We start from the raw sequence: 10,354 nt of genomic DNA, 5'->3' as shown, positions 1-10,354 counted from the left end.
ACTTGCAATTTCATTAATTCCCTAGCTACTAGCTTGACCATTGGAGCTATAAAACTCAATTAGCTTGGCTAAGCAAATTAGCTTTTGCCAAGCTAATTTGCCTGGGAATTAAACGTGCCAAAATAAAATGCTCATTGCACCAAATAAGTTTTTCCCATGTATTTTCTATCCAACAACTTCTACTAAAAAGCTAATAGCTAGCCATTGGAGCAAAAAGTAGCTAAAATGATAGCTTAAAACTTATGTGGCCTGACATGGCAAGCTAATTGTCAAATTAAGATGCCATTGGAGTCTCTCTAATTAGCTATTTCAATGATGTCAATTTGCTAATTTCCCTTTTTTTTAAAAAAAAATCCAAGTTTTTTTTCCTTTATTCATTATGCAATAATTGTTAGGGAATAAAAAGTTGATATTTCTGTATTTATTACTCCACTAGACTTTCATTATTTTGCAAAAAAGGAACATATCAAACTTCATTGCTTCATATCAAACTCTTATTCACTCCCAATGGAAAAATCTTAACTTTGCCATTGCTATGAATTTGACTTTCAAGTTGTCCTTTGGTCAATAACATTATTCCTATTTTGTCTTAACAATAGTTGTATGAGTTTATTTCTCAAGTTGTATGTGGTCTACATGGAGTAGTGAATATTGGATGTTGGGGTTTGATGATCTTAAAATGCCAAAATTCAACAATCCAGAGGCAAATTTTGTCACCGTATAATCATAGACTATATAGATGACATATACTTATTATTGTTTTATTCAACTCTAAAATTGCTCAAAAATGCCAAATTTCAACAAGAATAAGGTACAATTTGTTGTTGTCAATGGACAATGCATGAAAAACACTAGTTAGCATTTTCAGACAAAAACCACTAGTTTTTTTTTTTTTTTTTTTTTTTTTTTTTTTTTTTAAGCTCCACGAGTAGGCCAATGTATCATAATTGAATGAAATGTAAGAAGTTTTACTTCAAATGAACACCACTTATACAATGTTTTGTATTTACAAAAGATTACAACAACAGAGACACATCTCATCATATATAATTACAAAAATACAAATTTGATTTTAGCCATCACACAGAGTAACGTTTAATACAGAAAGATCGATGATGAACTAGTATTATCTTATCTTTATTCTCGAACCAACGTTATCAAGCTAAACAGATTCCAATCGAGAACAGAAAAACCCTGAATGAACCAATTAAGTGCACCAAGTTGAAATGCGACTCCTGCAATAAGCTTAATGAAATAACACTGTATTATCTTAAATTCTGTCTTGAACTAGCTCTGACGTGCTAAAACAATTACGATCAAAATCAAACTAACCTACCTCAAAACGAGCCAATCAAGTGCACCAAACTCGACGGATTGGCCACACTACCTTTTCCCCCAAGCTTTGGGCATGTGTGTAAGTTATGGTCAAGTGAGTGGGCCTTGTTGTTCCATGGTGCACCATCTTTCCCATTTCCTCTGGTACAATATCGTACAATTAGACTGATCCACAAAGAGTTACAAGTAGTAACCATTTTACCCAAAATACCCTTTTCAGAAAGCTACTGATCCTATAAAATGGAGATGAAGTTTCTCACCTTACTTTTTCTTCTTTGCGCCTAGCCCTTGGGGTTTGTAGAGAGAGAAATTTTTTTAATTATTTCTAAGTAATTTGTTACTCTGTTCATCTTAAAACGTTTGATCTTTCTCACTAATTCATCCCCAATTTCTGGAGATTATTAGTTTTGTAGGGTAGGAGGGTGAGGAATTTCTGAAATTTGTGTTGAAAAAATCCCAGAAAATTTGTTTTGATTTTCCCACCCGCGTCAAATTTTTATCCCTTAAATCTAACAATTTTGTACAAAAAATTACATACATTTCTATAATCTTTATGCCCTTATTTTGATCGCATTTACAATCCTGAAAAAAAAAATTGTTTTATATTTTTACTTGTGTAGAATTTCTAGGGTTCTTCAATACTTGAAATACAAATTACTGGGAAAAAACAGAGAGTTTTTTCAAATTTGTTTGATTTTCTATCTGGGATTTTGCTGAATTTTTCTGGGTCGAGTTTAGATTTTGATTTAGGATTATATAAGAAAAATGGACAAGAAAAGGGTTGCTGTTCCTCTTGTTTGCCATGGCCATTCTCGCCCAGTGGTGGATCTGTTTTATAGTCCAGTAACACCAGATGGATTCTTCCTCATCAGTGCTAGCAAGGGTATGATTTTGATTATTGATTAGGTCGTTTAAATTTCAGTTTTTTCCTGCTTTGATGTAATTTGTTAATTGTCAATGGGTTTGATAATGGTTGAATTTTATGTTAAGTTTGATTGTCAATGAAAGTGGTAATGACTGAAATTTATGGTATGTTTGTTTTACTCTTTTGATTACCTGAATGTTAATTTTGATGATTAATTGTGATGAAATGGGTGGACTTGAAAGGCTGAACTTTAAGTCTGTTTTTTTTATTACATATTTTTGATCATAGATTATAGAAGCGTTGACCTTAATATCTATTTGAGGCTAATTTAATCACCTTTTACTATTTGGGATGTTATCTGCAATCCGTTTGTGTTCCTTGGGATGTTATGAACTTATGAATTGTGCTAATATTATTAGAGGCTAATAAGATATGATGTTTGGAGTGAAATTTTTGTTGGACACAGTTATACTTTATGTTGGTTTTTGGTCTTGACTGTTGATATTACTCTTTACAACTATGATTTCTTTAAATGCTTGATACATGCTTTTTAAAATACTTCCTGCCAAAACGATCATTGCTGTTTTGTATTGTAGTGTCGTCACGCTAATTAATTCTGACATGAAAGTTTTTATTTCTTATGTAGATTCTACTCCAATGCTTAGAAATGGGGAAACCGGAGATTGGATTGGAACTTTTGAGGGTCATAAAGGTGCTGTATGGAGTTGTTGTTTAGATACTAATGCTCTTTATGCAGCAACTGCATCTGCGGATTTCACGGCGTATGTTTACTTCTCTTTGCGTTTCATATACTTTTTGATTGGTTAAAATGTTGGTTGGTCTGTTGCATTGACTTGTAGTTAGAATACCTGCCTATTACACGTGGAAGCGTGGATTTTGAATTTTGATGTTTTTTCTAAAATAAATGGAATGTTGCATTTCCTTTTTTGTTTTGTTGATAAATGTCTCTTGCAATCTATTGCAATTTGCGACTAGTATGTGGTTCTTTCTCCTTGTGCACGGTTACGCTTAAGTGAAAAGGATGTTTCAGTTGGGTTATCCGTTATCTTAGCCTCATGCTTTGTAGAAAAGAATATGTGTATTTATTGGCAATAATGGATTGGTATCACGGGCTGCTGAGCATGATTATCTGATAGTGCCATGTTTGCAAAATTTTGCACCTCAGGTGGCGACCTCTGTTTATTTGTAATGTTAAATTTTTTCAGCTGTGTATCACAGATTATAGTTTCTCTATTTTATTAGCAACTTAGTAAGCATGTTCTTCTAACTATTGATGTACGGTGGCATGCGAGATTTGTTAAGTTATTTTCCTTTCTGATCAACTTGTTTCTTGGAGATCAGATATCTGTAAGACGATGTGTATCTGACTGTGATAGTCAGACCATTAAATAGTTTTGTGTGTACTGTACTTAAATATTTTGGTAACAAGGCCATCTGAGAATATGCACTAGTGACTGTTGTCATGTTGGTTTTCCAGACTATAAAAGCATGAAAGGGAACATGAGAGAAACAGATTGCTGTGCAAAGGGACAATGCAAGAAGAGAAAACACCTTACATACTGAACTTAGGAACAGACAATAGTTTAAACATGCACTACACAGCGTATAAGAAAACTGAGGACTATTTGATTATGTTGAGACTCTTGAAAGCTATGTTTGTAGTTATACGATACATTAAAATAAGCAAGAAACATCAGGCTAGGGCAGCTTTATGGAAGGAGAGGTAAAATTTAACCAGATTTGAGAGTTGCAAAGGTGAAACACATAGATGCACTGCATCACTTACAAATCAGGGTGGGCAATTTTATACGAGTATAATATATCCCAGCCTCCAAGCTTCATTAAGGATATTGCCAAGCTCAGATTGGTCCGAGCTTGAGAATCTATGGAGTATGGAGTGATGCATCCAGGAAGAACTTGAAGATCTGACAGAGTACTGAAGGCATTAGCCAGAGGAATAAAGGGTGAAATCCCTGCTTGATCATGTGCTTTAAGTGTGGGGAGTAGGAGTATTAGTATTAGGTAGGGCTCCGACTTGATTTTAGCAGCATGATTAAGTGTTTTTAGTGAGCTCTTTTAGAATTGTTTCATGAGTAGGATAATGAAGCTGTGGGTGACTTGATTTATGTGGGGTCAACAGAGGAGTTGTAGAATATGGAGAGCTAGCTTATATATCTTTTGAGAACCAAGAACAGGACTATCTTTGGAGGGTAATTTCTTCACTGTGGCCTACATGTGAACAGAAAGCTTATATATCTTCTAATAATTTGTGTCTATATGAATGGAAGATGATTGCTGTCTGTGGAAACATGAGCGAATTTTGTATGTTTTCATGTAGGTCTCATTCTATCTGTAATGGATGAACACATAATGCTGTATATTGCCTGAGAATATATCAGCCTTCCCTTGGAATCTTTCTATGAAATTCATGAGTAGGAGAATGGAACTAACATGGTACAGGACCCTTCTATGCTGGGATCAGCTATAAGGTGATGGTGATGGTTGGAAGTTGGACCAGAATTGTGCAGAAATGTACATACTATTGCTAAGAAACAACTTAGGCTACATTTCATTTCTTAAACTCCAATTTAGAAATGAGTTAATTTGACTATTTTCAATGACGAAAGTGCCATTTTAGCCCGATTATTGTTACATACTGAACTTTTTAGCATGCATAGTTTTTTGCTTGCATCATTCCTTGGATCCTTTATGTTAAATGTTCTAACAAGTTTCAAATGCAGATTACTAATTTGTATGCAGTTCCATAGTTTTTATTTTTTTTAATTTTATTTTTAATTTTTTTTGTGCGAGTGTGGATATTTTCTCGATTTCATTTGTAAATCATGCAATCATGTGCATGGAAACTTACAGAGTACATTTATTTCAAATGCAGAAAAGTATGGGATGCTATAACTGGGGATGTGAAGCATTCATTTGAGCACAAGCACATTGTTAGGTCTTGTGCTTTCTCAGAGGTAAACTTTCTTTTTGTCAGCAAGTATGAGTATGTATTTATAATTGACGAAAGCCAATTAATTTTAACCTCTTTATGTATGTATTCATCTTCCCCCCCCCTTCTCGCTGGGATGCTCCTTTTCTTTTATAATATAGGCCTTAGCCAATTATATATGTGAGTGACTGTTTTGATGTCCATGTTTGGGCACAGGGTGCTAACCTTCTTTTGACCGGTGGGATGGAAAAATTCCTTCGCATCTATGATCTGAATCGTCCAGATGCTCCTCCTCGAGAAGTGGATAAATGTCCTGGCTCAGTCAGAACAGTTGCCTGGCTTCACAGTGATCAAACTATATTGAGCTCTTGCACTGACATTGGTGGAGTTAGGTATGTTTGCTGGTTATTTCTTAAGAAAAAAAGGAGTTGAAGAGCTCTTTTTGAAGACAATCTTTTAGTTCTCTATCTTTTGTGTTTATTTGGGTGATGGTGTGTGAATATCTCAGTATGCTGTTCAAATAATCTTTATAGTTCAAGAAAAATGTGTTGATTGCTTTTGGTACCTAGATAATCATGACGGGTTCCCACCATTGTTTGATAGCTTCTCTTCATGTCATGTTTGCTCCTGGGCCCTTGATTAGTTTCTTTCAGGTCAGGTGCTGGACACTTTTTGAGTGCTCAGACTGTAATGAAGGCTAAAGCTTTGAGGGACACTAGGAAGTGAATAAGCTTATTTGCACCCTGCAATTATCCTAATTCCTGAACTCTTTTCTAACAGCTGAAAAATTCACGGCATTGTATGTTTGGATTTTGTATGGTAGTATGGGCTTTTGAGTTCCCAGTTTCAATCAGCTGGTCAAGGCTTAAACTGGTTGAAAAGGTAGGCTGCTTGGATCACTTTAAGTTCCTAACTAGTAGCTTCCATTGGGAACCCTCTTTGAAAACTTTTCGTAATTTACTAACCCAAGGAGGGGCAATATGGGTAGTAGTATAGTATTATTAGGTTAATGGTCTTTAGTTTTAGTATAAATGGAGAGAGGGGAAAGGAAAAGGTAGGCAGAATTTGGAATGAATTTTCTAGCACAAATTTAGAGTTGTGAACTAAAGTCGCTGTTAGGAGAGTAGTGAGCTTAAACTCATTGTTTTGTGTAAACCTTTAAGCCTTTGATTAATTAAAGCTTTAATCCTTCACCTCCATTTTTTCTGTTATTTGCTTTTGCTATGTGTGTGAGTTGCTGGTCTCAATCTATTACACTTTTACATGTTAAAGTATGATCTTTATAGGACAAGTTTATGGTATATAACAATCGATTAAACATTTCTTTTATGTCAAACTAGTAAGGTTTGGGCTGTTGTTCAAGTGGTACCAATGCGGTTATCGGAAATTGATTTTGGCACTCTCTTAATTGATTTTGGCACACCCTTATGTGAGAAGAGCATAGAAAATTGTGTTCTCACAGAGAGGTGTGCCAAAATCATTTCCCGCGGTTATCACTTATACTGGATTTTGTTTGATTAGATACATTCGTATGCATGTATCTGACTTCTTGGAACTGTCATATTGTCCTGGAACATATTTGCATAGGCTGTTTTGACTTGCTTTTGATAATATGCAGATTATGGGATGTAAGAAGTGGTGAGATTGTTCGAACTCTCGATACAAAGTCATCTGTCACCAGTGCTGAAGTGAGTCAAGATGGCCGTTATATTACAACCTGTGATGGCACTAGTGTTAAGTTCTGGGATGCCAATTAGTAAGCTTCATCAAATTTTATTTTATTATCATTCTCCTTTAAGATCATTTTGTATGTGCTGTTATATATAGTTTCTTCTTTCTTCCAGTTTTGGATTGGTCAAGAGCTATGAAATGCCATGCACCGTTGAATCTGCCTCATTAGAGCCCAAGTATGGAAACAAATTTGTTGCTGGAGGGGAAGATATGTGGGTTCGAGTGTTTGATTTTCATACTGGAGAAGAGATAGGTATGTTCTTCAAGTCTTCTTTGGAGCTTGCTCTCTTTGTTGTTTGCTTATCCAATTTAAATATAAAATTAACAAAAATGGTGGGTAGCTTACCACTCTTTATTAAGAAAGAGTTTTTAATTAGACCACACTCAGAGTTTCTTGCACTCCCTTTCAATTTGTGCTCTCACTAGTGGAAGTGCGTTTAGATTTGGGAAAGTACAAGTAGTGGACAAAATGCTGCATTGGAAAGGAATAGTCAGGTGGATACTTTTTGTCAGCTGTATGTCCATGTTTGGAAGTTGGATTTATAGGAATGAGTAAGAGCTAGAGACAAGGGGCTGGTTGATGAGTGGATTTTTTTTTTTTTTTTTTTGACAAGACTGGATTTGAATCTGATGGTTGTTTGCTCATTTGTGTCCACATTTGAGGCTATATCGGTTGAGGTGTGGAACACTTAAAATTTAACTGAAACGCCCTACATATCCTTCTCTACACATTTTAAAAAAAAATAAAAAATAAATCTATTCATTTTTTCTTATCATAGTTCTAACTTTCTAATTATCGTAGTTTTGTAAGTGACCTATCAATTTAAATGTTGCCAGCTTGGGACAGAGGGATTATCATTCTTATATTCGTTCTAGCCTTTCTGGGAGTAGAAAGCTGAGCTTATTACGTTCATATGGAATTGATATCTTAATCTTAAAATTTATCTTAATCTTAAAATTTAATTTTTCCCATTCCTCCTTTTTTACTATTTATTTATTTATTTATTTCATTATTAGATCCTAGAGCACAAGTCTTCTGAATAAGTCAGATGTGATTATTTCATTAACTTAACTGTGGAATCTGATTAAAACCTGTATTTTATGAAGCTTGCAACAAGGGTCATCATGGTCCTGTTCATTGTGTGCGATTCTCACCGGGAGGGGAATCATATGCCTCTGGATCAGAAGATGGAACCATCAGGATATGGCAGACAGGTCCTTTGACACAGGAAGAAAATGAGACAGCAGCAGCTGCTACCACCGCCTCCACTGGAAAGCTTAAGGCCGCTGGTACTGGTGCAGAGGAAGTTTCGCAGAAGATGGAAGGCTTCCACATTGCTGATGAGGGGAAGGCCAAGGAAGAAGTAACAAATGCATAATTTAGGGTCATAAAATAATTCTGCCTTTAGATTCTTTACTCTGGGTTTGTCTGGTTTTCTCTTATAACTGAAACCTCAGACAATATGCTTTAATAGACACCCGGGATGTTTTTGTATAATTTAAGGTTAACTTGCATGAGTTATATTTCGAGTGTTTCATCATCGTATCTTTTCTGAGATGAAAATGTGTAAAGAGGAATTTGTTGTGTTGTGTCGTTCCTCTCATTACTATAGAGTCTGTTGAATACTGCAAGAATGCAGTATGATGCTGATATGATGATAGTAGTGATAGATGTATCTCAGATAGAGGTATACTTAACTGGTCCAATTTCAACAGTTTCTGAGAATGCAGTATGATTCTGGTATGTGGCTGTCTCACAGTTTGGTTTCAATAGTAATTGTCTTCTACTCTACTTTCACTCTTTTTCATCTGCAAGGCATGGAAAAACGTAGAGGAATTATTTTAGAGTTCGACAATGAATTGGCCTATCGGGGACTTTTTTGGTCATTATGAATTATATATATGCCCTTAGATATAACCCCGAATTTTCTCCAACAATGGATCATAAAACACCGAAGGACATGAAAAATTATAATTTGAATGGAAGGGTTATTTTATTAATTTTAATATGTATTTATTGATGGATTTCAAATTTATATCTCAAATGTTGTACACTTGTATGGGCCAATTGATCAGATTGGTAAATAAAGAAGACCTCTAGCGACAATTTGGTAAAAAAACTTACTCCGGCGACAGTTTGGTAAAAATAGTTAACTGGTAAAAATAATAAACTCCGACGACATTTAGACCAAAAAAATCTATTTTTTTCCCGACAAACTCTTAAAAAATCCTAATTTAATTTGTTTTTGTGTTCTTAAATTTATTTTTCCCATTTAAAATTTTGAATTTACATGTCATCCCTTTTTATTTCCAATCCCTTTTAAAAAAAATTTCGTTATAATGGGTATGAAACTTAAGTGAAAATTGAAGCTTAACTTTTTTTTTTCTTCATATTGTTATTTCTGTAAAACGGTTGGTAAAATAACAAGAAAAACGAACTAAATTAAGCATTCACGAGAAATTTATCGGGAATTTTTGTATTGTTTGAGTTAATTGTCGCCTGAGATTATTTTAATTACCAAATTGTCGTTTAAGGTTAGTTTTTTTTACCAAATTGTCGCGGAGTAAGTTATTTTACCAAATTGTCACTAAGGGTTTTTTTATTTACCAATCTGGTCAATTGGCTTTTATTCAACACAAATTCTACCTCGCCCTAAAGGTATTTAAAATTACCCATATATGATAAATATATAAGGTATACAAAAGTTACCATCTTCCTGAAATAAATTTAAATGTTTTAAACTTGTGATCAAGTTCATTACAAATTTTACTGTTTTAAAACACTTGTAAAAAAAAAAGTTACCGTTATAATTATCAAAGTTACCATAAAAACTATTACGTAAGCCCGCCTTACACAAGATTAATTGGTTAATCAATTCTCTTATGTGGTATCCGCCTTTCCAAATGTAAATAGACAAGTATGGATATTTCAATAGTGATATCCACGTACTTGTCACAACATCACAAATTAAAGCAATCAGAATCAGGAGGATTACAACAAATTTTTGTTCCCGGCAAAGTAGAAAAACAGAACCAAAATTTTCTAGAACTGGACAGCTTGCTAGAAGTTCAGAACAGTATGCTTGTCACTAGTCAGCATCTTAGAATTTCCACCACAAATTTTGATTTGTCTTCTTTTCTTTGAAAGTTCTAGGCTCCGATACCCTTCTTGGTCACTACTTTCCTACGAGCAAAGCTCGCAAGGTGCACAAGTGGAATGTATCGTGGTCATACAGGTTGCGACTTGTGTACAAGTGAAAACATCGGAACGTGGTTGCATTTGTTGTTAACTATTGGTAGATGATTGCGGTCCTTCAAGGAAGAAGACCTGTACTAGTCCCAGAAGATTGAATCCTGGCAGTCTCGGCCAGAGAAATTGTGAACAACAAACCTCAAAACAAAATGGAACTTGTTTTAGTAAACATCTGATGCCTCTGAAGCAGTTTCTAAAG

The 10,354-nt window shown here is 34.6% G+C and overlaps 1 protein-coding gene across 1 annotated transcript; it reads left to right on the top strand.

Moving 5' to 3' along the window:
* The first annotated feature begins 1,591 nt into the window (after nucleotides 1-1,591).
* LOC110729118 (serine-threonine kinase receptor-associated protein-like) lies at nucleotides 1,592-8,646 on the top strand. Its single transcript, XM_021908829.1, has 7 exons — nucleotides 1,592-2,218; nucleotides 2,847-2,982; nucleotides 5,115-5,196; nucleotides 5,388-5,563; nucleotides 6,790-6,927; nucleotides 7,016-7,155; nucleotides 8,010-8,646. Exons 1-7 carry the CDS (start codon nucleotides 2,101-2,103, stop codon nucleotides 8,279-8,281), a joined length of 1,062 nt encoding a protein of 353 aa, XP_021764521.1. The 5' UTR covers nucleotides 1,592-2,100; the 3' UTR covers nucleotides 8,282-8,646.
* The last annotated feature ends 1,708 nt before the right edge of the window (nucleotides 8,647-10,354 follow it).

The sequence above is a fragment of the Chenopodium quinoa genome, unplaced genomic scaffold, assembly GCF_001683475.1.
Source record: "Chenopodium quinoa cultivar QQ74 unplaced genomic scaffold, ASM168347v1, whole genome shotgun sequence".
Lineage (NCBI taxonomy): Eukaryota > Viridiplantae > Streptophyta > Magnoliopsida > Caryophyllales > Amaranthaceae > Chenopodium > Chenopodium quinoa.
This window is presented reverse-complemented; position numbering and strand designations above follow the sequence as displayed.

Coding starts and splice junctions, on each gene's coding strand:
- LOC110729118 (XM_021908829.1), top strand. CDS start 2,101: ATGGACAAGAAAAGGGTTGCTGTTCCTCTTGTTTGCCATGGCCATTCT. Junction 6,928..7,015: donor AAGTTCTGGGATGCCAATTA/GTAAGCTTCATC, acceptor TCTTTCTTCCAG/TTTTGGATTGGTCAAGAGCT. Junction 7,156..8,009: donor TCATACTGGAGAAGAGATAG/GTATGTTCTTCA, acceptor TATTTTATGAAG/CTTGCAACAAGGGTCATCAT.